General features: G+C 50.6%; 14 protein-coding genes across 14 annotated transcripts; 8 read left to right on the top strand and 6 right to left on the bottom strand.

Annotated features, from left to right (window-relative positions):
* The first annotated feature begins 178 nt into the window (after positions 1-178).
* Positions 179-2,178, top strand: POJ06DRAFT_263508 (uncharacterized protein). The gene is made up of 3 exons (XM_056188888.1): positions 179-490; positions 664-752; positions 803-2,178. The coding sequence occupies exons 1-3, from the start codon at positions 319-321 to the stop codon at positions 1,952-1,954; spliced, it is 1,413 nt and encodes a 470-aa protein (XP_056040276.1). The 5' UTR covers positions 179-318; the 3' UTR covers positions 1,955-2,178.
* A 54-nt stretch (positions 2,179-2,232) lies between these two features.
* Positions 2,233-3,228, top strand: POJ06DRAFT_263507 (DnaJ domain-containing protein). Its single transcript, XM_056188887.1, has 2 exons — positions 2,233-2,543; positions 2,625-3,228. The coding sequence occupies exons 1-2, from the start codon at positions 2,464-2,466 to the stop codon at positions 3,166-3,168; spliced, it is 624 nt and encodes a 207-aa protein (XP_056040275.1). The 5' UTR covers positions 2,233-2,463; the 3' UTR covers positions 3,169-3,228.
* A 9-nt stretch (positions 3,229-3,237) lies between these two features.
* Positions 3,238-5,649, bottom strand: POJ06DRAFT_271844 (uncharacterized protein; the record flags this gene model as incomplete). The annotated part of the gene is made up of 3 exons (XM_056189530.1): positions 3,238-3,439; positions 3,489-5,466; positions 5,517-5,649. The coding sequence occupies 3 exons, from the start codon at positions 5,647-5,649 to the stop codon at positions 3,238-3,240; spliced, it is 2,313 nt and encodes a 770-aa protein (XP_056040274.1).
* A 211-nt stretch (positions 5,650-5,860) lies between these two features.
* POJ06DRAFT_44837 (ribonuclease H2, subunit B) lies at positions 5,861-7,009 on the top strand. The gene has a single exon (XM_056191049.1). It carries the CDS (start codon positions 5,895-5,897, stop codon positions 6,867-6,869), a length of 975 nt encoding a protein of 324 aa, XP_056040273.1. The 5' UTR covers positions 5,861-5,894; the 3' UTR covers positions 6,870-7,009.
* POJ06DRAFT_203361 (ribonuclease H-like domain-containing protein) lies at positions 6,934-7,682 on the bottom strand (the record flags this gene model as incomplete). The annotated part of the gene is made up of 4 exons (XM_056185313.1): positions 6,934-7,137; positions 7,189-7,440; positions 7,493-7,576; positions 7,635-7,682. 4 exons carry the CDS (start codon positions 7,680-7,682, stop codon positions 6,934-6,936), a joined length of 588 nt encoding a protein of 195 aa, XP_056040272.1.
* A 1,371-nt stretch (positions 7,683-9,053) lies between these two features.
* On the bottom strand, positions 9,054-10,544 carry POJ06DRAFT_278945 (protein kinase; the record flags this gene model as incomplete). Its single annotated transcript, XM_056189778.1, has 1 exon — positions 9,054-10,544. One exon carries the CDS (start codon positions 10,542-10,544, stop codon positions 9,054-9,056), a length of 1,491 nt encoding a protein of 496 aa, XP_056040271.1.
* A 1,398-nt stretch (positions 10,545-11,942) lies between these two features.
* Positions 11,943-12,702, top strand: POJ06DRAFT_44805 (uncharacterized protein). Its single transcript, XM_056191048.1, has one exon. It carries the CDS (start codon positions 12,194-12,196, stop codon positions 12,605-12,607), a length of 414 nt encoding a protein of 137 aa, XP_056040270.1. The 5' UTR covers positions 11,943-12,193; the 3' UTR covers positions 12,608-12,702.
* A 1,899-nt stretch (positions 12,703-14,601) lies between these two features.
* Positions 14,602-16,350, top strand: POJ06DRAFT_263494 (glycoside hydrolase superfamily). Its single transcript, XM_056188886.1, has one exon. The coding sequence runs from the start codon at positions 14,854-14,856 to the stop codon at positions 16,177-16,179; it is 1,326 nt and encodes a 441-aa protein (XP_056040269.1). The 5' UTR covers positions 14,602-14,853; the 3' UTR covers positions 16,180-16,350.
* A 1,245-nt stretch (positions 16,351-17,595) lies between these two features.
* POJ06DRAFT_263491 (uncharacterized protein) lies at positions 17,596-18,989 on the top strand. The gene has a single exon (XM_056188885.1). The coding sequence runs from the start codon at positions 18,034-18,036 to the stop codon at positions 18,766-18,768; it is 735 nt and encodes a 244-aa protein (XP_056040268.1). The 5' UTR covers positions 17,596-18,033; the 3' UTR covers positions 18,769-18,989.
* On the bottom strand, positions 18,990-20,212 carry POJ06DRAFT_263490 (carbon-nitrogen hydrolase). The gene has a single exon (XM_056188884.1). It carries the CDS (start codon positions 20,027-20,029, stop codon positions 19,016-19,018), a length of 1,014 nt encoding a protein of 337 aa, XP_056040267.1. The 5' UTR covers positions 20,030-20,212; the 3' UTR covers positions 18,990-19,015.
* POJ06DRAFT_263487 (Spt4/RpoE2 zinc finger-domain-containing protein) lies at positions 20,213-21,086 on the top strand. The gene is made up of 4 exons (XM_056188883.1): positions 20,213-20,441; positions 20,550-20,637; positions 20,693-20,736; positions 20,787-21,086. The coding sequence occupies exons 1-4, from the start codon at positions 20,385-20,387 to the stop codon at positions 20,928-20,930; spliced, it is 333 nt and encodes a 110-aa protein (XP_056040266.1). The 5' UTR covers positions 20,213-20,384; the 3' UTR covers positions 20,931-21,086.
* A 475-nt stretch (positions 21,087-21,561) lies between these two features.
* POJ06DRAFT_278940 (uncharacterized protein) lies at positions 21,562-22,793 on the bottom strand. The gene is made up of 2 exons (XM_056189777.1): positions 22,175-22,793; positions 21,562-22,103 (listed from the first exon to the last, which is right to left on the bottom strand). Exons 1-2 carry the CDS (start codon positions 22,727-22,729, stop codon positions 21,684-21,686), a joined length of 975 nt encoding a protein of 324 aa, XP_056040265.1. The 5' UTR covers positions 22,730-22,793; the 3' UTR covers positions 21,562-21,683.
* A 170-nt stretch (positions 22,794-22,963) lies between these two features.
* On the bottom strand, positions 22,964-23,959 carry POJ06DRAFT_44723 (uncharacterized protein). Its single transcript, XM_056191047.1, has 4 exons — positions 23,735-23,959; positions 23,644-23,677; positions 23,169-23,586; positions 22,964-23,096 (listed from the first exon to the last, which is right to left on the bottom strand). Exons 1-3 carry the CDS (start codon positions 23,738-23,740, stop codon positions 23,195-23,197), a joined length of 432 nt encoding a protein of 143 aa, XP_056040264.1. The 5' UTR covers positions 23,741-23,959; the 3' UTR covers positions 22,964-23,096; positions 23,169-23,194.
* A 1-nt stretch (position 23,960) lies between these two features.
* Positions 23,961-25,272, top strand: POJ06DRAFT_44704 (Fms-interacting protein-domain-containing protein). Its single transcript, XM_056191046.1, has 3 exons — positions 23,961-24,587; positions 24,642-24,984; positions 25,042-25,272. The coding sequence occupies exons 1-3, from the start codon at positions 24,052-24,054 to the stop codon at positions 25,078-25,080; spliced, it is 918 nt and encodes a 305-aa protein (XP_056040263.1). The 5' UTR covers positions 23,961-24,051; the 3' UTR covers positions 25,081-25,272.
* The last annotated feature ends 55 nt before the right edge of the window (positions 25,273-25,327 follow it).

Here is a 25,327-nt window from a genome sequence, read left to right as displayed (position 1 = left end):
TGTTCTGCTCAGGAAGCGGCAACCAGCTACCGACGAGGCGGGTACTAAGCAGTGCCCATTTTGCACTTACATCTGCTTTGAGCGACCCGGTCTGTCGTAATGCGGTAACTAAGGTACAGTGTGGATACTTGTTCCGTGGCCAGGGCAAGGGCCGCAGCCGGACGACGAGTTTCGCGGCGTCGGACTCGACGTTGTGCGACTCTCACGAGAACCCGGAGCATGTCTTCCCCACGCCGCGCCGCCAATTCCCATCTCTGATCCAAACCGCCTGCCAGAGCCGCTCTCCTTGCCCGCCCCCCTCCTCCCACAGATATAAGAATGGCTTCGCTCGCCCTCGCTCGCTCTGTCGGCCTCGCCCGCGCTGCAGCTAGACATCACCTCCCCGCTGCCGCAGCCAATCTCGTACCCAGCCAGTCGCTCACGTGTGTCCGGCCTACTATTGCACGACCTGTTCTCGCCAGTCTGTCACACTTCAACATGGCTGTCGGATGTAAGTCAATAATTTGCATCAGTTGGGACTTTTTGCCGGTCCAAAACCCATGGACCGCGAGGCGTAGTTCGCACAATTGGCGAATTTACACTGGCTTGCTAGTGGGTTGGCAAAAAGTTTTTTTGTTGGTAATTCATTTGGCTCTGCCCATTCTGTGACTAACACTGTGCCAGTGTCCACCAAGATCCGGGTCAAGAACCCGGTTGTAGAGCTCGACGGCGATGAAATGACCAGAATTATCTGGCAATTCATTAAAGACAAGGTATTTTTATTTTGTGAGACTTTACCGGGGAGAAGTGTTAATGGCCGTAGCTCATCCTGCCTTATGTCGATGTCAACCTCAAGTATTACGATCTCGGAATCCAGTATAGAGACAAGACCGAAGACAAGGTCACTGTCGACGCCGCCGAGGCCATTCTCAAGTACCAGGTCGGCGTCAAGTGCGCGACCATCACGCCCGACGAGGGCCGGGTCAAGGAGTTCGGTCTCAAGAAGATGTGGCTCTCGCCCAACGGCACCATCCGCAACATTCTCGGCGGCACCGTCTTCCGTGAACCGATCGTCATCCCTGCCATCCCGCGTCTCGTCCCTGGCTGGACCGAGCCCATCATTATCGGCCGCCACGCCCATGGCGACCAGTACAAGGCCACCGACGTCGTCTACCCGTCCGCCGGCAAACTGGAGCTCGTCTTCTCGCCCGCAGACGGCTCCGAGCCGGACCGCAAGACCGTGTACGATTTCAAGGGCCCCGGCATCGGCCTCGCCATGTACAATACCGACGAGTCCATCCGCGGGTTTGCATACGCGTCGTTCGCGCTCGCGTTACAAAAGGGATACCCGCTTTACATGTCGACCAAGAACACGATCCTCAAGCGCTACGACGGTCGCTTCAAGGACATTTTCCAGGAAATATACGACAACGAGTTCAAGGCCCAGTTCGAGGAGAAGGGCATCTGGTACGAGCACCGGCTGATCGACGACATGGTCGCCCAGATGGTCAAGTCCAAGGGCGGGTTCATCATCGCCATGAAGAACTACGACGGTGACGTCCAGTCCGACATTGTCGCCCAGGGCTTCGGCTCGCTCGGACTCATGACGTCGGTCCTGATCTCGCCCGACGGCAAGACGTTCGAGTCCGAGGCCGCCCACGGCACCGTCACCCGCCATTTCCGCGAGTACCAGAAGGGCCGCGAGACCTCAACCAACTCGATCGCCTCCATCTTCGCCTGGAGCCGCGGTCTCGCGCAGCGCGGCAAGCTCGACGGCACGCCCGAGGTCGTCGACTTTGCCCACACTCTCGAGCGGGCTACTATCGACACGGTCAACGTCGACGGTATCATGACCAAAGACCTCGCGCTCGCCCAGGGCAAGAAGGACCGTTCAGCGTACGTCACTACGGAGGAGTTCATCGACTCGGTCGCCAGCCGTCTCCAGAGAGCGTTGGAAGACAGGGCAAAGATTTAATTATCATATCCATGGCAAATCTCTGAGAAACAAACAAACCGCCGTCATCCACTAATTCTGTCCTGAAAATTGTATTTATAAATCACGACTCGGTTCTTTGGTTTAACGAATTTATTTCTTTTTTGGGTAATTTTCTCATTATGGGCTCATTTTGTATGTTGCTAGAAACATCATGGTTGGTTTGGTCTGCGTGATGTGGTAAATAGATCTGCTTCTCCATCGTACATGTGATCTGTAGAGTTGGCAACATCCGGGTCAATTTGACAGCCCTAACCGCAAGCTGTGCGCCGCACCTTGAAAGTTTAAATGGCGAGGTGAATGACGTCATGTCTTCGTGAGCTTGTGGCGGAGTTTGACAGCGCTTTGCGTCGTGATCGTGTCCTTTCTGCCGTTGAAAACGTCGCCTTTCTTTCGATCTAACCTCTTTTTGTCACTTGAGAAGAACAAACCGTGCTAAAGAAATTTTACCTGACGATAATAGAAGATATATTGTTGCCGGTAAATAAAGAATGGTCTTGCCGGATCATTACAAGGCGCTGAATTGCGATCCGTCTGCGTCACAGGCGCAGATTCGCGATGCGTACAAGCGGTAGGTTTCTAGCCCACATTACTGTCACTACAAAACGTAGTACTTACGTTCATCGGTTTGCGCCGGCTAACAATCAGGCAGGGCCGCGCTAGCAACCCACCCGGATCGGTTCCCGCCGTCATCAGCAGAAGCGGCCGCGGCGACCAAAAACTTCCAGCGCGTGTCTGACGCGTACTACGTCCTCGGCGATCCTGACCGCCGCGCAGACTACGACCGGCACCGGGCTGCACATGAACCGACCGGCACGGACTACTTTGCGAACGACGCCGACCGCCAGCACGCGTACGAGAACGAATTCAAGGCCGCGTTTGAGGAGATGTTCCGAGACTCGGAGACGTCGCTCGGTCATGACGCCGACGATACAGCCGCCGCACCCGACGAGCAGCGCAGCAGCAGCAAGTTCTACACGATCCTGACCGGACTGGCAGGCGGGGTCATCGGGTTCACGATCGCGAACGTGCCAGGCGCACTGGCTGGTTTGGCGGTTGGCGCGAAATTGGGTAGTATCAGGGACAGCAGGGGCAAGGCTGTGTATGAGGTATTCCAGGAACTGCCGCGGGAGGATAGGGCACGGGTGTTAGCAGAGTTAGCCCAGAAGGTGTTTACCAGCGTGCCGTTGTCCTGATAAACATAATCTTGTAGAATATTGTAGTTAGCTTCTAATGAATATATACATTTGAAACATAGGCGCACGTTAATGCCCGCGGAAGGTGGAGCGCGCGGGCGTGTAGATCGTGTCGTCATCTTGAAACCGTTCGAGGCAATATATCTTTGCACCACTTCTGTTCGCGCGATCGGGTCTTGGAGCGAGAGGGTCCGGCAATAATCCTTCGCGCCCACCACCGCGAGTCATGATCATTCTCTGGCCGTTCTTCTTCGGCGAAAACATCGTAGTCCTGGCTTACTCGTCAGTCGCATCACCGACATCTACAACAACCGACTCACCCCTTGTTGACTTCTGCCCTCCGACCAGACGTCCGTCGCACAGCAAGCTCGATGTGAAACTCACAGTACTCCGTCTTGCGCAAATCAACCCAGTTCCGACACGGTGTCTCCTTCCTCGTAAGCGCCTTGCACATGCTGAAATCCCGCGCCCGGCCGACCTCAACAACTTCGTCGTCGCGCTCGGTCACGTTCAGATTGAACCCGGTCCCGCCGGACTTGGGCGGCCACACGCCCGGATTGATAAACGCCACGACGTCGCCCAGTCGTAATTTCCAGAACTTGTCCAGCGGCGGGCCCATGACGAAGACGTCGAGGTCTTGTTTGAGGTCGGTCAGCTTGAGAATGAAGTACCGGCGTGCCTGCATGTTCTCCTCCTCGTCGTCGTTAACATCCTTTTTCTTCGTCGGCTCTTGTGCTTTTCGTTTGCGAGGTTCGGCGGCGGCTGTACCATGCTCAGCCGTCGCACTCGCAATGACCTTCTTCCAATCTCTTTCACTCGGGTCTGGCCTCTCCACGCTATCTTCGTTCTTCTTCAGCGTAGGTCGCCGTTTTGTGTACATTATAGACGACTTCCGTGCAACAACGCCAAATACTGCCCAATCCGGGTACACAGGCGGGTCGTATTCTGGCGGCGCAACCGCAGCGTACAGGCTCGATACCGTGAACACCTTCTTGGGCTGCATGGATGCGTCCACGTCTGCCACCGAGACGTACCGTGTCAAGAGCGCGAGCTTGGTGTACGGGTCGTACAAGTCTGTTTGTGTGCCCGATAACTTTGACCCAAGTGTGGCTTCGGCCGTTTTAGGTGGCGAACTTGGCGGCGTTGTGGTCGTTGCGACGCTGTCGCTGGTGTTGACAGAGGATTTATCCGTCGAACGCAACGGCGGCTCGACCTCCAAGTCGTCGTCACTGTCGTCGTCCGGGGGACGGGTTGTCGAGTCAGACACGACAGCAGGCGAAGCGCGCTTCAACGATGCCATGCGCTCGTCCACAAGTCGCCCTTTCTTCTCTGCCTTTCGCGCATCCTCCTTCTCCAACCGCTTCTTCAAACTGTCGCCCGCATCACTGGGTTCCTTCTTCACGTTTCCCCGTCGTCGCGCAGCCATCAGACGCTCTCCAAATGCCATGCCCGTACCAACCGCGGTCTCACCAACGACCGGCTTGGCAGCAATCCCCGCATATGCTGTTCCGCGCCGTTTCTCGACCGCTTCGTGGCGCGTCCGCTCAACCTGCGCCATCCTGGTCGACTTCAAGCCCATAGTCGGCGCCACATGCGCGCCGGTCCGTCCCGTCTCGGTATGGCGGACAATAACACTGCTTTTGGGCACTGTGTCTGACAACTTCGGCTTCTTGCGATGCGTTAGAGAAATGTCGTGTGCAGATAGGCCCTTGTCCAAGCCCAGCATCTGACGCAATGGAATCACGTCCTCGCGCTTCGGTTTTATCGGTGACGGCGATTTCGGGACTAGCACTTGTGGCTTTAGCGCAGCAGATATGTTGGCCGCATGGCTGTCGGACGACGATGGCGTCCGGAGAACCGCGGGTAGGAGCGAGTTCTTGATTGCCGGGGCGAAATCTAGCCGGCGGCGTTTGATGATCTCGTCGTTGTGAACCTTTTGCTGCTCGGGCGAGAAATGCTTGCGGACCGACCGCCGCGGCGTCATCGCGCTAGCGGCATCGTCCGGTGTCGCTGGCACGCCGTCTTGGGATGCGTTCGCATCTGGAGACAGGCCGGGCACTAACGCCAATGACGATTGCTTCGTCGGCGTGGACAGTACAGATTTGTGTCCAGTAGGACTAATGGCTGGTGATAGAGCTAAACTTGCAGATTCATGTTGCTCGTGCTCGTGCTGGTGCTGACGAAGACGCTTTTTGCGCCTGAGCTCTCGAAGGGCGATTTTGGCTTTGAGTTCCTGCTGTTCTGCGCGTATCCTTGCTTGCTCGGCCTCTGACTGCAATAGTTTCAGCATGAGCATTTCTGTGGCTATCGTTAGTTACAACTTAGGATACAATGCGAGCGGGACATACCTTCGTCGTCGGAGTCGGACAGCTCGCCGCCGAGGTCCGGCAACGTAGTTAGCGAAGAGAACCGCCGGGCCGGCGATGGCGAGTTTGGAATTCCTGGCACCGGTGGTTTGCATCCTAATGCCGGAGAATCCATATCGGAAGATTGAAATGGAGAAAGCGTAGACGAATTGTGTGAGTCGGCCCAGTGGAGCATCGAACCAGACCTGGACGGGATGGGTCCGAGCCGCAACGACGCGTTCGACGCGTGTCCCGGGTCAGTGCAAAGCGCGTCGCGTCGGAAGAGTTGGGTCAGACCCAAAGCCGCACTCTGTCTGTTCATCACTGGCTCGCCAGTTTATGCGTTTCACAACATTTGAACAACAGCTGAAAGTAGTCACAATGTCACGACTCTTTATTATACCAACCGGAAACAGCGAGTCAACTGCGAATGCGCCAATCAGCAGCATAATTGCGCTTCCACACCCGTCAACCGCGGTGCCGACGCGGTATCTCGTCACGCGTTCACCACTGGCGATTCACGAGCTGACCATCATCGACCACCCGGCACCGCATTCGACGCTTATTTCGCACCCGTCACAGTCGGGTTCTGACGATACTTCAACAGCATCGAGTCCGGCGTCTGAGACTTCACCGACAGAACAAGATACCGGCTCAGTAATATCGTCGGCCCAGATGCACATCGCGACGCCGGTGACCCCGTTCTTGTTCCTGCTCCGCGTGCTACTGCAACATGAGCCGCAATACCGCACATGGGACGACATATCGGACTGTCTGCAGCTTGAGGCACCGGCGTACCGACATATCCTGGCCCTTCTCGAATCTGGCCTCGATAAAGTCACGGACACGGTCGAGCCGGCGGCTGGACTCAGGTGCTACCGGCTGTCGCGAGAAAAACTGTTCCGGACGCTTTCGTCAAGGATCGCACGCATGGCGAATAATTTGCCAGCAATTTTAACAAAAACTCACGTTACTAACATGCTCGCGCCCGTGAGGTTCGACGAGCGCACACCGGATGAGATGTACGACAGGGCCAAACGACAGGTCGCGATCGCCATATTGGCCGGGTACCTGCCGGCATCGCTGGCAAAAGAGTTCGTGCATAAGTTTGAGAGTGAGAAGAGGATGCTGGATGAGTTTGTGAGCGGGTTGGAGAAGGCGAGGGCGCAGGAGATGATGAGGCAGATGATGGCAGCGGGTGCCGGGAACGGCAAGCGCAGGTTTGAGGATGAGGACGGGGATGAGACATCCAAGAATAAAAAGAAGAATGCGAACGCTAGCAATGGCGTCAGGAAATTGAAAAAGGCGGACACGACTGGCATGTCTAAACTTACCGCATTTTTCGCAAAGAAATAGATGGGGTGCATCTACGGCGTTTGGGATTTGAGGTTTAAAATGTTATATTACACATGCAATTTACTCAGGCTGAACCGTCTTTCTTGTCGGAGAATAGCCAATTGTCGTAGTAGTATTTGAGCTCGCCTATGCTTTCCAGAATGTCGCTCTTCGCAGTATGGCTGTACTTCTTCTCCGGCGCGGCCGCCTTCAATGTCGGATTGCGTCGCCTAGCAAGCTCTTTGAGAGTCGAGACGTCGATAATACGATAATGCAGGAAATTAATCAACTAAACAGACAGTTAGCGGAGCGGACAACATGCAGCATTCAAAAGCCATACCTCTGGCATCTCCCGTCTTAGAAACTCCTTATCCATATGTACTGAATTACCGCTTAACATCCCCGTCCGCGGTTCAGTAACGCCGCATTGGCTTGTCAAATACCTCAACAGTCTCGTTTCAACGTCCCTCGTCGAGCTCGTAGACGCGCGCACTTTGGCGGTTAGCCCCGATTCACCGTGGTGTTTGACACACCATTCGTCCATGCCGTCGAGAATGTCATCCGGACACGAGATCACTTCTTCAAACCCGTTCTTCAGCCGTTCGAGTTAGCCATGACAGTTCTGTAAGGATAAAGAAGCTTACCGGTTCGACGATGCTTAGGTCCCCGTCGGTGACGAAGCATGCGATCTCGATAATTCGGTCATTGACAACGTCAAGGCCAGTCATCTGCAATTTGTTACATGTCAGCATGTGATTAGCGAGGCGAGATTGTGCATGACCGTACTTCGCAATCGATCCACACCATAGGTCCGGGGGGTCCACTGGTATCCATTGCCATCGTCGTGCTATTAACGGTATCCAATAGACTTCTGGCACAGCTGAACTGCCGCGTACGTGCGGCCGCTAGTTGTTTCGGGAAAGAGCGCGGTCGAAGTAGCAAATATATGGTTGGGGGCGGTGCGAGTCGACCGGACGGTCTTGGACAGAGGTATTCAGCTGTCAGGAACGCTGTCCGTGGCAGCCAGCGCGGCATGCAAAATTTACAGAATTCGGATTATCGATAATGGACAGGAATTATGTAAGGAATGGCATACTGATTTCAGGTGTCGCAGGTCGGTCGGTGCTAGGCGGCTTAAACGTTCACAGCATTGGTTCTGGTTAGGGTTTAATTCAGATGCAGGTCGTCGAGATCAGGGCTCTACTTTGTGCATAAACAACATCAGGAATCTCCTGTAACAGGGGCACTGCTAACTAAGTCGGTCGTTCTACTGACCCAGATAGAGACGATTGCGCGATTAGATAGAATCTAAAGATCTCCAAAACCTAGTGTCTCCAAACTAGCTTTAGTTTTCCGGTGTGAAACGGCAGGATAAAACAAGACACTAGCTCACACACACATACTCAGAACCAAAACACCAACTGACCGGCAATAGTACTGAATACGAATAAAATGATATAAATTTACAACATACTTAGCCCTGGCAGTAAACCGGAACAAAGTCAGTCAATCTAGCGAGGGTAATATCAAATGTGCACTGAAAAGTTTCGTAACATCAAAAATGCCATCGGCGGTGAAACACCGATCGGACCCGCCAGATTTCTCCCAACCAGCGACCGTACCTCATTATGACACTTTTAGTGGAATTTGTGATATTATCTCAAAATAGAACTACTGCATTGACAAACGAAGTGTTACACGTCGTTTTCCCGCGCAGCCAGGAGAACTTGCAGACGCTTCCTTGAAGAATAAGGACTGTCAGGAGAGCCCCTGAGATACTAAAACGGGCAAAACGCCAACTCTGCCGAGGCGTAGGTATGAGCCTTGCAAAGTAGCAAGTACCTGGAGATCTTACACGTAAACTTTAGAATTTTGCCCGCCGTCCATCGAAATAAGTCACGATGATCTAGGGGCCAGACTTCAACACACCTACCGCACCGATAACAAGATTGCAGGGATTCGTGTCAAAATGTGCCCATCGATGTCGCAGTAGTTCCAGGCAAATGAATGATATATTCAACCAGGCAAGTTATCTAAGATCACAAGCCACCTTAGTTGCTAGATAGGTGAGTATGGTACCTATCCATGATTCGCCCACATGGGCGCTCCGACAGATAACAGGCACACTGATTGGTCTAGCCCAGATCATTAATCACGTTCAAATCCTATTTCTCATGTGCGCGTGTGTGCTTTACATTTGACCTGTCAATCATTGTAGCCGATGCTGGATCCATTGATTCTAGAGAAGTCTCCAAAAGATGTCATAAACCATGCATGTTTTAGGATCTTTTCTATTTGCAGACGCTCCTCTGGATTGTACTTTAAAATTTTGCGCAAGAGGTCCGCGAACACTTCCACCTCTGCCTCAGTGAGTCTCGTCCCGCGGGGCTCAAAGATAGACTCCGTCTCAGGCTCAGCAGGAACAGTGTTCTTCAAGAGGTTCTCGTCAATTGTACCTTCATCTGTAATGACCCTACTCTCTTCGGCCCCTATGTCTCTGATCTGTCCAATTAGCGGATGCTCTGCAGAGAAACAAATATCCGGCCCTTTTATGGGTTTTCCATCCTCATCGAAGTAGACATGGCGCTTCTCCCAGGAATTCCACCACGGCTCTGGGAGTTTGCCTAGAGTTTCTACTATCTGCAGAATCACTTCATGTGGGCCACCAAGAAAAGATTCAAACAGTTGACATCCGGCACGAATTTCAAAAATCATGCACCCCAAAGCCCAGATATCCGACCAGACAGTCCGTTTCCCGTCGAAATAGACTTCTGGTGCGCAGTAGGACATTGTAAAGCCTACATCGTTATGGGGTTGCTGTAACATGAAAGATTGACCGAAATCGACCAATAGAATTTTCTCAGCCAACCATTTAGATTCGAGGTTTGGGAGATTCGCAGGCGCAACCAGATATTCTGGTGCAGATGTCATGTTGTTGAGCTCTCCCGAAAAAAGTCGGACCCTGTCAGTTACTGGGGAGCCTAGCAATTCGTAAACATCTTGATCCGACCACGCGTCGACATGTGCAAGTTGGATCAGGACATTAGATGTACTAAGATCTAAACGCTGAATTAGCACAAAGTCAAGCGTAACGACGAGGGCATAAAATACTCCGTGGGAGACACCTCTAGAATGCAGATATCCTACTGCTAGTGCCACCTGCTTCGCAAATTTTCGTGCTAGAGCTCCACGCAGCCTGCGGGTTTCGCTTGGTTGATCCGGATTGTAGGAGACATGGGCAAGATCAGGACCGGCAAATGGAGTTACCAGGCAGCCATGGAAACCGTTGGGACCTTCAATTGTAAAATGGTCGAGAACGGTCAAAATGTAATCAAATGAAGAGTCGTATATTGCACTTTCCTTGAGATGCTGGAGAATCCTAAGTTCATTGTATATTTTCGAATCTATTAAGTCTTTAATATATATATTCTTATCAAGCATACTATTTAACGGTAGTTCCATAATATCACGTACCTCTGCGGTGACAATTTTAAGAGAAACAAGTCGATGATTCCTCTCATCTCGAGCTAACCAGACAGTCGAGAATCCTCCGAACCCGAGCTTGTGAAGTATTCGATATCTTCCACTGGCAAAATTATCACCGATGGAGACAGGATGAAATCCGCGTTTTCGATAATTCTCTATTTGCTCAATATTGTCCAGGGATGAAGGCTGAAATAACCACGTCGTCGCCATAGTTGAGCTTACCCTTCGTAAACTGATGAACACGGACACTAAGCGTCTAGGGGAAATCGCCCTCATAAAGGGATGGAGTCATGGTAATCACTGACTTGCTCAGCAACGCAGATCAAATCAAAGAACTCGACTAGACGCGCGCGAAAACTCGTTCTACGGTTTGAGTCTGAGGACAACCCCTTTTGATCAACAGCTATTTAGAAACTTATCGACCTGTGACGACCCGGCCTAATCCCCATCTAAGTCAACGTTCGTCGTGACGGGGTAGGAAATTATTGTGTGATGGCTGAACTTGACTACACTTCTTGCTATGTAACGGAAGCTGGGGTAGTGATTTATGGAGTTCAGGGGCTCACGGAGCGTCATAGGGAGCTATTTGACACTTTTGCTAGCCAGAAAGTCACAGGACCTTCATAAAAGAGTCAAGCAGACATTGGCACCAACGGTCAATGTACAGCGTCAAAGAGCTGGCTTTATTATTGTAATGTACTGAGGTTTGTCGTAGTCACATAGAAGTGCCCGGACCTCCTTCTTTCTTGATATCTGAGTGATCCTGTTTGTCTTTGTGTGCTGTATTCAAATCGCTCCCGCGAGTTTCATTCAAAGAGACATTCCGCCAAATAAATATTGACATTACGAGCTCAAATCATGGCAACAATTTTCATATCATCTCATTTCATAGATTTCATTTCTTGTCATTAGTCGCAATATCTTTATGTCTCAACAAGCCCCCAATGCGGTAACTGTTATCTGGAAAATGACGCAGCCAAAAAGAAGGAGTTAGCCAATTTCTGTGAGAAAACAGTCATATCGGTTGCGCAGACGCTTAACAAGGATCAAGCCATCATCCGGTATGTATCTCAGTACTATCACGACTTCAAGGACAGTTATGAAAATCGTCCTTTATTGCTTCACATCGTTCGATGCGGTCCAACTGATCAACTTTGTTAGTGCCTTCCCACATCATTCTACAAAAGTCGGCGGCAGATATGTTAAAGACAAAAATCATATAACGGCTGATGTCATTGACAGTACGGATAATTTTTATACTTAAACAACCAATATGCTCTGAAGACCATAAATGAGAACGAGAAATTGCATAGTATCACAGGAAGAACTTGACCGCGGAGAACGGAGAAGAAGAGCTTCGGCTATAAGTTTGTATCCAAATTGCTCAGTAAGGTATGCACGCCAAAAATTATGCATTTGCAGTCGCCAAATTAGCCCGACTGGCTCATTCCACCTACAAAACCGTCAGCTTTGGTGGATGCTCCACACTTCGTTAGTTATAGCCTCTATAAGAGGAAGTCAACATGCCATTATTCGAGAATCAAGAAAAAGATTCACACGATATATGCGTAGAAATTTCGGTCCAATAGCGACGGCATAATTCATTGCCCGTAACAGTAGTTGCCGGTTTGACATTGACCATGCCCTGTTTCCCATTTCTTCCTTTATACCGTAATGGACGTATCCAGATATAGCATAGCATCTGCACAGGGTCCAGAAATGGCCTTTACTGAAATGGGAATTGGAAGACGCCGAGGCTATGACGCGGAGTCATCTTGCGTAGCAATATAATCAGTCGGACATTTGGAAAATGTATATAAAACTTGTAAAGATGTCGTGCACGAACACAGAGGGCATCAATGGAAGAGACAGAGCCTCAGATATTATTATCTAAAGTACTCTGTTTCCTGCTTTCCGCTCTAAGATTAGTGGTCTCTGCTCCCGCGACATTTCCGCGTCCCATAATATTGCCGTCGCGCACAAATTACCGACCTATTGACGCTGATTTCCTAACTTGTCAACTAGCCCAATTATTTCCAAGGGCCAGCGTATCGATTCCGCCAAGTTGCTTCAAGAGATTGATAGATTGCCTAGACAAGCTGCTCACTCCAACCACTCATCCACCTACACCCATCCGGCCTCTGCAGAATGATGCAGTAGTGAGCAAGATAACAAGGGCCATCGGATGCCGACTCTGCAAGAGTGTAATATACGCCGATGGAATAGCGATGGGCCATATCATGGCGATTCGCTTCTTTTCGCAATTGGCATAGACCTTTTCAAACGTGGCTCGAAGTTCGTGAATGGTGGAAAAGCATGCTTCTTTGTTATGCTGTCGAAAGCATCGTTAAGTTTATCCAGATGCTCAAGGAGATTGGGGATCTCTCTGGGCAGAAGCCGTTCAGCTTACTTGGGTTCCATTTTCGGTCGAGAATAGGGCCCAGCTGCGTTGATCCAATTCCATGCCGTCTGCAAAATTTCAATTACGCTGCTTGCAGCTATCTTCGACAGGTCCCACGCCTTGCTTGATTCCCGTACAGCTTGGGAACGCGAAAGTTGAAGTAGAAAGGATAGCTGAGGATGCCAAGGCAGCGTTACAGTTGAACGGCCGGCTTATGCGTCACCATTACAATAATCCAAGAATCTCAGGAATCCGACAGCGAAATCATTGCACGCCAACAAACAAAAGAATGACAAGCGTGACCAACTCCAAATGACAACCAGGATTTATTCGGTAATGTGTTTGTTTTATGTGGCGATGATGCCTCGTCAGTTTGGTGTTTTGTTGGAACCAGCCCATGCAGTTACCGGCTGGCAAAATATAAGAGGGATTATATTCCAAAAAGCACCCACGTCGAGAAAGATCATTTTTGGTCTAGATTCATATTAATAATGTTGTATACTACTGGGCGTGGGCCGGCCGCGCCACTGGCAATGTCACAGACCGGAGAAATGGTTCGTTCAGTTGCGGCCATACCAAGAAGAAAACACAGTTCCCCGTCCGATCAACACCAGTTAAGCTTCTTTGGGCCTACTTAGTACTGCGGTGGGAGACCACGCTGGAATCGTAGGTGCTGCAATTATATTTTTGTAGTTAATTTAACTATTTATTGTTTTTTTGTTTTAAAAAAAAAGAAAAAAAAATTCGATGTGGTGAACCACGGTTCCCCTGCATGCGTCAGTCTCCGGCACGGTCTGTCAGAAGTAAGGATAGGAAAATTCGGAATAGTCGGCAGTAGATCGTTTGTTAGGAGGCGCACAAAAGAAGCGGCGTCTTGGAAGGGGCTATCCACCTGACATCCGTGACATTCGTTTTGTTTAGCAGGATATGTGCAAGACAGACGAGCCTCTCCTTGCAGACGGATTAACCGTGGCGCATTCGCAGCAGCATATATGCATGCTGCAGGTACGCGTTACTGAGCTAGCCGAGAACTAAGGCAGGAACCCGCCAAACCAACATGTTCAAAACCGTCTCACCCAATATTGGCCGCCACGACTAGCCGCAATACATTTGATAGAGTATAACCAGTGTGCGGCGTATTGCTACGGATATTCTGTAGTCAGATCTCGTGGTATCGCCTCGGGTAAACCGTATGACATGGGTTGTTTCTTTTTCTGTTGCCTTCTGGCGTTGCGGATTAAGTGACTTGAAACGCCAAAGACCAGTCAGCAGCAGTTCCGTGCTTAAGTGATTGCTGCCCAGTCGTTTTAGGCTGGGTGCCTGCGCGGCGGTTGTGGTGGACTGCAGCTCATTTCCTGGATAACGGACCCACTAGTCCTATAGTGTGAATGCGCGGATTTACAATGCGTCGGCAGGTGATCCGATCACATCGATAAGTGTTCGTTCGACCTGTCAAATACCAAATTGCCAACAACAGCTTGCTCGTCCGTCAGAGGAGAGCCAATGGCAATAATCGCGTGAATAGGATAGATAATTTCCGCACCCATTGCCGCATCTTGAAATTGCATGTTGGTTTGCGCAACCAAGTTCAGTCCGGAACAAACGCTGGCTCGCGTGCTGCTTCAGCCGGTGGTACCTGCACCAGCCACGCCGACCCTGCGCCCCTGCGTGCCCCCTGCAGAAACACCCAACCAGCCACGCAATATTCAGCCACGTTTCCACTGTGGGCCCGCCGCACCGGCCCACTCATGACAGGCTGGGCATGTGGCTGGGCATGTGGCCGTGTTGAGTTCGCGTGGCTGGAAAAATACTTGTTCCAGGCACGTTACTTCGCCTTCGGTCCCTGCTCAGGTCCAGCAAAAAAAACCAAAATTGGCTGGTTGACTGCTGGCTTCAGTCGTGTACTTCTGCCCCTTGCCGTGGCAAGTCCCTGTCGGTTAACTTAATCGCTCATGGCACCAGTTTCTCCCGAACAGGTCCCGAGTCGGCCCAATTCGCCGGCCAGGCATGGTCGTCCTCGATCCTACATTTATATAGCCCCGTGCTCGGCCACTTGTCTGTCGACGAACCCACCATCCACTCCTCCTATTCAGCCCGTGGTGCCCATCGACAACAGCAATGAAGTTCTCCACCATCATCTCGGCTACTGTCATCCTCCTACTACGGCAAGTTCTGGCCGACGACACGATCCGCGGTGTCAACGTCGGCGGCTGGCTTATCCTCGAACAATGGCTCGGAGGCGACGTCTGGAACGGCGCTCCCGATGCGTCAGACGAATACACGTTCTGTCAGACTCTCGGCCAGGAGAGCGCGCTTTCTGCCCTTCAGAACCACTGGTCGACGTGGTTCACGGAGGACACTGTCAAGGAGCTCGCATCGTACGGCGTCAATGCGCTCCGCATCCCCATCGGCTACTGGTCCGTCATTGCCGACCACTCTCAGCCATACGTGATGGGCGCTATGGACTATCTTGACGAGGCTCTCGGCTGGGCCGAAAATGCAGGTCTCAAAGTCTGGATCGACCTGCACGGCATTCCAGGCTCCCAGAACGGGTTCGACAACTCGGGCCACGCCGGCTCTGTCGAATGGCAGACCAATTCTGACAACATTCCTTCGACCATCAAGGTCCTACAGGCACTTGCTGAGAAGTACTCGAACTCCAACTACTCCGACGTGGTCGCCGCCATCGAACTCATCAACGAACCAATCTCGTGGGGTTCCAACGACGTCAACGTGACCCGCCAGTTCTACATCGACGCCTATGCTGCTGTCCACGAGGCAATGACCGACAACAAGGACTTGCCAATCATTATGCACGACTCCTTCGTCGAGCTCTCGTACTGGTCCGACATGCCGTCCACGGTGGGCAGCTCGTATGGCCAGCTCGGTCTCGACACCCACATCTACCAGGTCTTCACCGACGAATTCAACTCGCTCGACGGGCAAGGACATATTCAGGCTGCCTGCGACTACCAGTACTCGCTCCAGACGTCCAACGACATCTTGCCAACTTATGCCGGCGAATGGTCGGCAGCGGCTGAAATCTGCGTCTACTCAGACGGCACGTCGGCGGCCGGCACGTCCTGCTCCCAAGACGGATGCCAGTGCACGACCGACGACTCGGCAAACTGGAACGACAACCTCAAGGGCCTCGTGCGAGCCTTTGTCGAAGCGCAGATGGACGTGTTTGAAGGAAACGGGACCGGGTACTTCTTCTGGTCCCACACCGGTCCCGGCGCGTGGAACTTCATCAACGGCGTCCAGCAGGGCTGGATCCCGCAGCCGCTCACCGACCGACAGTACCCGGGCCAATGCGGGTTCGAGCTGAATGGCGGCGACGACGACGACTACGACAACGACGACGACGGCCACTCGAACTCGACCTGGCATCACTCCGACGACTATCATCGCCGAGTCAGACGTGGCGGACTGGGAAGAATATAATCTCGTGATTGGAAATGTCAATAGAAGAAATGTTTAGAATGGCGCGTGTATGACTATGCTATGGTTTTGGATTGATTTTTTGGGCTTTTGAACCGGACTTTTGGGATATAGACATTTGTTCTTCTGTGTACATAATTTGGGCAATTTATCCATATCATTCACTTTTTTATACTCAGGAAGGACGCAAAAAATTTGCAATCGGGCACGGAATTGGTATACTCAATCAATTCCCCCATTCTATTCCGACGACAGTACGGGTCCAGTTTAATTTATGTTTAATTAGGTTTCCGTTCTGGGAACGCGTGTCAAATTTATACGCGGTTTAGGATTAGAGTTTCGGATCCCAGGGAACAGGTTGCAAACTGGGCAATTTTCTATCATCGTGTGGATATTTAGTTCGTTGCTGGGTGGCAAGCACGTGGGAAGTCGGCGAGCCACATGCGGCGGTGCGAACCTTTTTTTTTTGGAAATTAAAGGGCGATTGTGATTAACTGATACGGACTAATCAAATCATTACTCAATGCTTGGGATAGTTTTGAAGATAATGTGTTTGTGGGTGGGACATTAGCCCAATGCAATACAATAAGTGTCGGTTTGCATATATATACATAAGTGACCCGTGCGACTATCCAAGACCTGCTTCTTCGACAGGGATTGGACGTGCACTATTCAGGACCTGTCAAACCAGGTCACTCAGCCCCGGGATGATAGGCGAGTGAATCATATCCTAGGCGGACAGCAGCGATGGGAAGAACGGTTCGGCATGGTTATTTGCGCTTGTCGGACATACTTCCGCTGCGCGGTGGAGCCGCACCATCGCCACGAACGGCCGGCTCAGTTACATTTCAGGGTGTGGCTCAGTAGCGCGTTGCCTGATTAGCGACCTAATAAGGAAAGCGTCTCTGAGACCGGCAGGTACCGAGGTACGGCAAGTGTTGCCTACTCGGCTCGAGCCAGCTGCGTCTTCTGCAAGTCCAATTGCAGTCTCCCGCGCGGGTTGGTAATGCCTGTAGACTACACACCGTGCTTGGCTTGTATCTGTCGAATATTCCAATCGAACACATAAAAGATATGGCTCTACGGTATCCCTACTTACAGCATAGGCACCCAATGGCATCTTCCGTGAAGTTGACGTGCTTTTATTCATTCGAGTTGTAGCACTTCGCCCGGGCCACCGTCTGCACTCACTTAGCAGATTCATCTACCCACATTTCTAATAAGTCCAACTCGCATCATCTTCGCTACAGTATCGATGTTCCTTCCGCAATGGGCGTTGCGGTTGCCGTCACGGGCAATTGCAACCCTGCCAGCTGCAACCCTAACTTCAGGTCACCTGACCCGCAAGCACGTGCTTCTCACATGATCTTCCATCAGCCAATCGCCGGCCAGGCTCGAATGTGTCACACATAGCTGTCAAGAACATTGCCCCATTTATGCCATATTAGCCACGCACTCTATGGGTCTCGAATCGCACCACCGTAAGCAATAAAACCGCCAGCAACACCTGACCGCCAGCAAGCTCCCCGTGATCGCGCGTTTCGACGATTCAGACAGCAACACCTATTGGTTTAACCTCGATTTCTGCAGTACAATAGGCTCGTCCGTGGGTCTGACTCGCACCTGTTATCTTTTTGATTTGAGAATATAAGGTAATTACTATATTGTTTTTTATGACATGCGAGGTGGCGGGCTCCCAGATCTGGCCGGCTCGTTTGTGTTGTGGCTAAGGGTTGTGTGGAGTTGGGACGTCCCACAGCCCCTGGCACATGACTTGAGCATGGCCATTGCAACCGTTTCGACAAATCTGTTTACGAGACCAAGGCAAACTAACATGTAATTCCTAGTTTCGGTATAATGTCGTCGACAATGGCACCGCCGGTTCAGCAGCAACAGCCGCCTTCGTCGCCTACAACTAAACGCAAGCGGTCAAACAGCATTGTTGACAACATCGTCAAGGGCATATCAGAAGAGCACGCTCCCAAGCGCTCAATCCAGGTGCCCGACTCGGCCATCGACCACAATCTCATAAATCAGGGCGTCCCGCCAACATCCCAGGCTGCGAGCTCGTCAGCGCCGCCATCCGTGCAGAGTGCGCCGACTGGTCATCCCCAGCCACACCTGCCGCACCATCATATCGATCAGATGCCGATCTCGCTTCCACATTCCACTTCGGTATCGTCGTCGTCGGCGCAGGATGGCCTCGACGGCTTGTCAGGCGGCCAGAAACCGCCGGTCGGCAGCGAAGAATGGCATCGCATGCGTCGCGACAATCACAAAGAAGTCGAGCGACGACGGCGCGAGACAATCAACGAAGGCATCACCGAGCTCGCCAAGATCGTGCCCGGTTGCGAGAAAAATAAAGGCTCCATCTTGCAACGCGCAGTCCAGTATATCCAGCAACTGAAGGAAAACGAAGCCGCCAATATTGAAAAGTGGACGCTGGAGAAATTGCTCACGGAGCAGGCTATCGCGGAGCTGTCCGCGTCGAACGAAAAGCTCAAGGCCGAGGTCGACCGCGCGTGGCGGGAAGCTGACGCCTGGAAGAAGACGTGCGCCAGTGCCGGAATCAAAAAGAAGCAGGACGAGTGATTTTCCGTGTATTTTTACTCGACAGTGTTAGTCTGTAACTTTAGGTTTCGTCCGTTTTTGTCAAAATCTGAGGACTTGGAATATTAGTGGACTATGGTATGGTATGGTTTATGGGAGTTTATTTACGTGCGTGGGATTGTTGATAAATAAGTAGTAGGAAAATTACGGATCTGTATATTACTAATTTTTTTTATTTCTAATCTATTCGAATATTGTACAAGAGGGCTATCGTACACACGTCCAATGGCTATATTGTGACATCAGTGAGTAGTACACCTTCTGACTCCTTCGGAAGGGTTGCTATCAGCCGGACGGACGCGTCACTGCAAAACTGCAATACACAAGACGACCCAGCATAAGTTGTCTTGCCATCCTCAACGCCGCACCTGTTGCTGGCGACAAAGATCGTGTTTGTAGGTTTTGGCTGGTCAGCTTGTGCGTATTGCAAAACGACTGGCGTCAGCCTCCTTGCCCAATAATGCACTGTTTTCCAGTCCGGTTCGTCTTCGACGGTTTGCCCATCTGCAGTCGCCGCGGCCGCTTTCTCGCCATTCGTCTCAGCACCTCCAAACGCGAGCCATGCCATGGGGAAGATAATGACGTCAGCCTTGCTCGCGACGGCGAAATTGCCAAACTCGAACTTTGCAAACGGGGCCTCAAACTTCTCGGGATTTAAGTCCATGCATAGTCCCATTGCCACGCGCACTCCCATTTCTTCCTCATTCTCTGATACCGTCCGTGCTGGTTTAATCTTCAAGTCCAAACTGCCGAATCCTTCCTGGCCCGGTGAAGCGCCCCATTTCTCATCCGCCTCGTACAGGAAATGCTTGCGATAGTTGAAGACCACAGTCCCAGACGGCTCTACCACGACTGCAGAGTTAAAAATCGGCCCTTCTTCCTTCGCCCCCATGCTGCTCTCGTCCGGAAGCTCCGGATATCCAACAATAACATGACACCCAATCTTCTGCGCCGTTCGCTGGGCCCACTGCGTCGATACTCCCCGCCCAGTCGGCTCGAGATACGGCGTAATCGCCGCCCGCGAAGGAAATCCGTACCCCGTAAACGCGAGTTCCGGAAGAACCAAAATATCAGGCTTCTTGCCACTCCGAATTCGATTCGTACTGCTGCAGGGTGAATTCGGCACTTGCAAGAGCGGCGCTAGCAGCGCGTCGGCGTGTCGGATTGATGACAGCACGTCGGTGCCCCAGTGCGTGTTGATTTGAAGGCACGCAACCGTTAGCTGCCGCATTCTTAATGACATCAAGTTATGCTCCGACTTGCTTCGTGTCTATTTCGATTCATGCGCAACCGGCCGAATGAGATCCGCGAGATCCTTCTATTCCTTGGATCCAGACGCATTTGAAGTCGTCCGACCTAGCTCCCATATGACCATTGTCGACCACCAAGCCGCACAGAACCCTAACCCGTTACAAACCGTTTACAGTCTGAGCCGCACGCCGGGTAGCTTTGCTGGGTTAAATTCTTGAGTGACTTTGAAAGTCAAATCAGCCCCTGTATCAGTGGCGGTATATGGTATATACAAACTGGACATTTACTTTCGACTACCCAGTTCATTTGATTTGTGGAGAGACATTTGCTGTCACCCGATATATGCTATGGCGACAAGAACAGAGCGGGCATGCCTTGTTTGTGGCATCGTTCGCACCTTCAACGTGCGTATTTTTTTTTTTTTCATTGGCCGTCGCTGATCTTTCTCGATGCTTCTGATACATGGAAATTGGTTATTGGCTTAGTTAGCTGACGCTGATTGGTGCCTACAGGCGTTCTGCGAGCAGGGATGTCCTAACTGCGATTCATTGCTAAGCCTGCAAAACTCGGAAGAAAATGTGCATGCGTGCACAAGTCCATGTGGGTATTTTGCGGTCGCCAGTGTGGTTTCGACGCATATTGACTCTTGTTGTAGCGTTCGAAGGACTTGTTGCGATGTCGGAGCCAGAAAAGTCATGGGTATGTTTGCCAATTGGATCTGGATGTGGCGCCGTGCTAACCTGGCATAGGTTGCTCGATGGCTGCGAATCGATGGATTCCAACCCGGTACTTATGCCGTGAAAGTCAACGGCCGGTTGCCAGAAGAGATTGTTCAGTCGTTGGACGCACAGGGCGTAAGGTATCGACCGAGAGACGGCAGTGTACAGGATTAAATTAATGACCGTTGTACATGCAATGACTATGCAAGGGGCGCATTTATTTGTATATTAGAGCAAAGGATGGATGGACTGGGGATACAATATGTATAATATGAATCGCGCGTTTGAGTGGTCCTAAGATTCAGCCTTATCTACTGAAGTTTATTATTATGGCCGAGAGCCTCCCGTAAAGCCGTGAACCACTTCGCAGAAGTCAATCTATGTAGTATCGCAACCTGTGATTATGATCTGGCAGTATTCGGCCTGCAGTTAAAGTAGTACACTTTCTTCACGGTTGTGATTAAGCGTTTAGGTCGTGTAGGGGTTTACTTCAGGCTGAGTTGCGTTTGTGTCATCTGACCATTTGTTGGTAAGTAGCTGCTTTCTGGTTCGAGGATTGACCACCACTTGTGGCCTCAGTCCACCGGCTTGTGCTTCCAAAAGTAAATGAATGCTAAAAGTGATAGAGCGGTGTTTTTCAGATTTGACGTGCCGGCTGGCGGGTAGACCGACCAATGCTCCAAGCTACCGTCCGTCTGCTATCGCAGAACATTCACGAACTTGCATAAACACTTAGTCCGCTTCTATGTATCAGCTAGCGTTTGGACAAGGTTTGATCAAGTTCGCAGTATGCGAATGTTGGCCCCCTTGTAGAGATTCAGCCCTCTGTAGTTGCATGCCCTAACCCGATGCCATCGGGTTCTTTGCTCTAAATCTGCCATGATAACTTACACTACTGTTGGTCCCGACACTCTATATACAATGACACTATTCCTTCTTCTCCAACACGACAGTCTCGTCCCGTAGAGAGTTATAATGCTCCCCCAGACCATAACTGTGCTTGTAATATGCAAGCCAAAGCTCAGGTCTATTACCAGTTTCGTTCAGTTTCAGTTTCGCTCTTCCACTCATGACCACGGACACGGGACAGTCATACTCCTTGGCAAGAGCCAAAATCTCCATATCGCCTCCCCATATAGCAGTGTTCTCTAATTCGGCGCAATAAGCGTTGAGGTCTCGCATCGCAAGCGTTGCCTCGTCGAATAGAAAGGGTGCAAATGTATCAGGATCAGCGCGAATATGCGCAGCGGCTTTGCGACGGAGGTCTGTTACAGACCTCGTGATATTGTGGCGCTGAAGAAGTTGATCAGACAGTGCGGCGAACAGGCAATGGCCGTCTGGAACAATCTAGTCCTGGGTTAGCCGGGACTACTACAAAAGTTGACAAAGTATAGCTCTATTGATTGATGGAAACATACATCGTACTGGACTAATCCAAGTTTGTCCGTTAAGGCTTTGATATTTTCAAGCTCTATCTTGCGCAGATCAGGTATTTTCGCTGCCTCGAGTGCCGCCTCCGCCGTCAGTTGATCCATGGCAGCCTTCTTCCTTGCAAGTCTTTCTTTCTGTCGATTCTTCTTAGAACCCTTCGGTTGCTGCTGTTGTTGCGTTGGAGGCTCAGGATCAACCGATGTGCTGACGTCGAGGGCCAGCTGTTCTAACAGCTTATCCGGCGAAGTTTCGTCTTCACCTTCCTCCTCGATGTCTCCATCCGGTGGATTAGGAATGTCATTGCTACCGGCGTTACCGGCGGCCCTCAACTCTGCTTCATGGCGAGCCTTGAGATCTTTCTCGATTTGCTCACATTTTGCAAGCACTTCCTTCTTCTTTCGCTTCTCGCCTTTGGTTGCCGATTTCTTTAAGCTCGTGACGGTAGCTATTAAATCTCTAGATTCCTTGCGGTGACGTGCCAGAACCTCGTCCAGTGTCTCCGGCGCCGCCGGGCTTGTCGCTCCTGGTTCTGGATCGGACATTATTGCCTGGAGATAGTTGTATGCTGTCGAGCTGCCCAATATCCAGAAGTCATTTATTACCCTCCCAATGAGCATCTGCTTGCACTCATCCCCATTTTAGAATCAAGTACATCACACAGAGTCACAAATTTTATTCTGGAACCTGTGGATCCAGGTAACCTAACCCAGTATTGAAGCAATGGAGAGATGTCCAGACTTTAAGTTTGTATCTAAAAACATCTCTGACAAACATTTTGTAGCCATAAATGCAGTTATGCAAGAAAAAAAGAATGCCGTTTAAGTCATGGCATAGATATATTGTACAAAGTCTCTAAAATCAATCCTTATTCCTTTTTCCAATCCACTTGCCGTCAATATAATACAGTATCTAAGACTCGTTAGAGTCCTAACAAGAGAAATAGACATGATATGCTGCACTTACACAAGCAGTTGTCCTTACCATATGAATGCGAATATTCATCTCAGTCAGGGTTCAAGGTCGTCCTCGGATTTATAAACCAGCCGGTACCCGCAAGATCCAACCCGAAATTTGCCGTCAGGTTGCGGCCGCAAAATAAACGTTTCTGAGAATCCACATAGACCCTTTCCCCTATCGCTTCCAAATCTGACTTTTCCTGATGTCGAGAGTGCGATTGATAGTCGTCCATCGGCGCCAGCCACAGCCAGTGGATGGCAATCGTAGCCGGTAACGTCATGCGCTGTCGGTGGCATTCTTGAATATAATTCGGCATAGGCTTCGCCTCCAACTAGTGGGTTGCCATTATACACTATTGGAGCATTTGGTTCGAATAGGAGCGGTATATTTTCTCGATGTCCGTCGAGAGCTCGGTAGTAGACAGAGATGAAGTTCTCCGTTCCTGCAATTTATTGAGTAAGCTCTGAATGCTACTGGAGGGATCAAGTAATCGGCATACCTCGACTTATTAGTTCAATGACTTTGCCGATATCCTACATGAAGTAATCAGCGTTGACACCACACCGTGATAGAGTATGAATTTCACCCACGCTCATGACTTTTCTGATCTGATCCGCCTATGAACGAAATACCCTGTCTATCGCTTATAGATATAAACAAAATCTTCCGTGCTCCTGCTTTGTCTCACTTGAACGTATTTGTGTTTAACAAGTAAATGGTTAGCAAAGGTTGAATATCTCGAGCGCGCGACCGCTGAACTGACGCCGATGGGCAACCTTGCTTGTGCGGCGAGCTTTTCTATCGGAAATTTGTTCGAGCCACATTCCATCCCCGGACATCTCGATGCGGCCCATGGCAACATAACATCTTATGGTTTGCATAGCATATTTAGCACACCGTATTTAAAATGGAGGATACAGATATGCAGAGTGATTCTCTACCCGATGCGCTCTCATTAATTCGGGCCATGCGTGAGCACAGTGATCGTGCGTTTGAGCTCTTGGTGCAACTTAGCAAAGCTTCAGCTGCTGCAGCAGCAGCAATCCCCTCGCCTGAACCTCACACAGAGCCCGAAGCAGCTTCGCGGATTGGTCAAGACGATAATGCACACGATGAAGGAGAATTGACTGAGGCCGACGCAGAAAAAGGACAGAATGGGAGAGAAGCGGATCAAATGGATGTCGACGAATCTTCAGTCCCGGTATCGAAAGATTCTGCGGTTGTTGCTACAGAATCGGAATTTGTAGATATTGCTAAGGCACTACTGGCGCAGTCATTCCAGCTGCGGAAGGTCAATCGGTTGTATCAGGTATCAAGCAAGGGAACTAAGGAATTTATCGGATGGAAGCGATTGGAGGTCGACAGACTCCAACTTGAACTTCAGAATATGCATTATCGGCAACGATATTTACGGAAGGAAATTGAACAGTGCAATGATTTTCCGTAAGTGGTAGTGAGTTTGCTTCACGTTTAGATCATGGTATACTGACATTATAGATCATCTCATGCTTTAATCGACTTTGTTCCCCTCGAGCAATTTTATGAAGACAATCCAAAATGTAGGCCTGGGACCGACTCTTCGAAACCGAATGGTGACGGCAATCTTGAAGGGTCAGCTGCTGCAACGGAAGATACTGCTATGGCGGATAATGGTAATGAGCGAGGACTTAGTGAGCACAGGATTATGATGGCTCGCCTTGAAGACGAAAGGGCAAGGCGGATGAAGTTAGAGGAGAAAAGGAAGGAGCTCTCTCAAATTCGATCTAATTTGGTAACCGAGAATAAGAAACGGAAGGAAGATTTAGAAAGCTTGGATGCCCAGCTTCAACGATTCATCGAGGTATGTTGATTCCTGCTTCATTGGGGTGAAGAGACGCTAACATGCACATTTGTCCAGAGTGCGACGCCGATTCAGAACGTCTTTCAGAAGTACTGATCAGTTTGGACCTGGTAACGGTGCAATTTCAGGTAGCTGTGTTCCGTCATTGGACCATAATAATTTGGCTAGCATCTGTAAGTTAAATAATTGCATCAGCTCACACAATGACGACGAAGTAATTTTGTATTATGTGTAATATATCCGGCTTATATAGTATGACGAGTTAAGCTGTTAAGCGAATTGTACGGGTGTAGCAGACGCAGTGTGATTAGGCTTAGGTGGCCACTAGAGCCCTATCCCACTC

Source organism: Lipomyces tetrasporus, assembly GCF_029532465.1.
Source record: "Lipomyces tetrasporus strain NRRL Y-64009 chromosome Unknown POJ06scaffold_13, whole genome shotgun sequence".
Taxonomy (NCBI): Eukaryota; Fungi; Ascomycota; class Lipomycetes; order Lipomycetales; family Lipomycetaceae; genus Lipomyces; species Lipomyces tetrasporus.
This window is presented reverse-complemented; position numbering and strand designations above follow the sequence as displayed.

Coding starts and splice junctions, on each gene's coding strand:
- POJ06DRAFT_263508 (XM_056188888.1), top strand. CDS start 319: ATGGCTTCGCTCGCCCTCGCTCGCTCTGTCGGCCTCGCCCGCGCTGCA. Junction 491..663: donor CTTCAACATGGCTGTCGGAT/GTAAGTCAATAA, acceptor ACACTGTGCCAG/TGTCCACCAAGATCCGGGTC. Junction 753..802: donor GGCAATTCATTAAAGACAAG/GTATTTTTATTT, acceptor TAATGGCCGTAG/CTCATCCTGCCTTATGTCGA.
- POJ06DRAFT_263507 (XM_056188887.1), top strand. CDS start 2,464: ATGGTCTTGCCGGATCATTACAAGGCGCTGAATTGCGATCCGTCTGCG. Junction 2,544..2,624: donor ATTCGCGATGCGTACAAGCG/GTAGGTTTCTAG, acceptor ACAATCAGGCAG/GGCCGCGCTAGCAACCCACC.
- POJ06DRAFT_44837 (XM_056191049.1), top strand. CDS start 5,895: ATGTCACGACTCTTTATTATACCAACCGGAAACAGCGAGTCAACTGCG.
- POJ06DRAFT_44805 (XM_056191048.1), top strand. CDS start 12,194: ATGGAAGAGACAGAGCCTCAGATATTATTATCTAAAGTACTCTGTTTC.
- POJ06DRAFT_263494 (XM_056188886.1), top strand. CDS start 14,854: ATGAAGTTCTCCACCATCATCTCGGCTACTGTCATCCTCCTACTACGG.
- POJ06DRAFT_263491 (XM_056188885.1), top strand. CDS start 18,034: ATGTCGTCGACAATGGCACCGCCGGTTCAGCAGCAACAGCCGCCTTCG.
- POJ06DRAFT_263490 (XM_056188884.1), bottom strand. CDS start 20,029: ATGTCATTAAGAATGCGGCAGCTAACGGTTGCGTGCCTTCAAATCAAC.
- POJ06DRAFT_263487 (XM_056188883.1), top strand. CDS start 20,385: ATGGCGACAAGAACAGAGCGGGCATGCCTTGTTTGTGGCATCGTTCGC. Junction 20,442..20,549: donor GCATCGTTCGCACCTTCAAC/GTGCGTATTTTT, acceptor TGGTGCCTACAG/GCGTTCTGCGAGCAGGGATG. Junction 20,638..20,692: donor GCATGCGTGCACAAGTCCAT/GTGGGTATTTTG, acceptor CTCTTGTTGTAG/CGTTCGAAGGACTTGTTGCG.
- POJ06DRAFT_278940 (XM_056189777.1), bottom strand. CDS start 22,729: ATGTCCGATCCAGAACCAGGAGCGACAAGCCCGGCGGCGCCGGAGACA. Junction 22,104..22,174: donor TTGGATTAGTCCAGTACGAT/GTATGTTTCCAT, acceptor ACCCAGGACTAG/ATTGTTCCAGACGGCCATTG.
- POJ06DRAFT_44723 (XM_056191047.1), bottom strand. Junction 23,587..23,643: donor CATTGAACTAATAAGTCGAG/GTATGCCGATTA, acceptor AATAAATTGCAG/GAACGGAGAACTTCATCTCT.
- POJ06DRAFT_44704 (XM_056191046.1), top strand. CDS start 24,052: ATGGAGGATACAGATATGCAGAGTGATTCTCTACCCGATGCGCTCTCA. Junction 24,588..24,641: donor GAACAGTGCAATGATTTTCC/GTAAGTGGTAGT, acceptor CTGACATTATAG/ATCATCTCATGCTTTAATCG. Junction 24,985..25,041: donor AGCTTCAACGATTCATCGAG/GTATGTTGATTC, acceptor ACATTTGTCCAG/AGTGCGACGCCGATTCAGAA.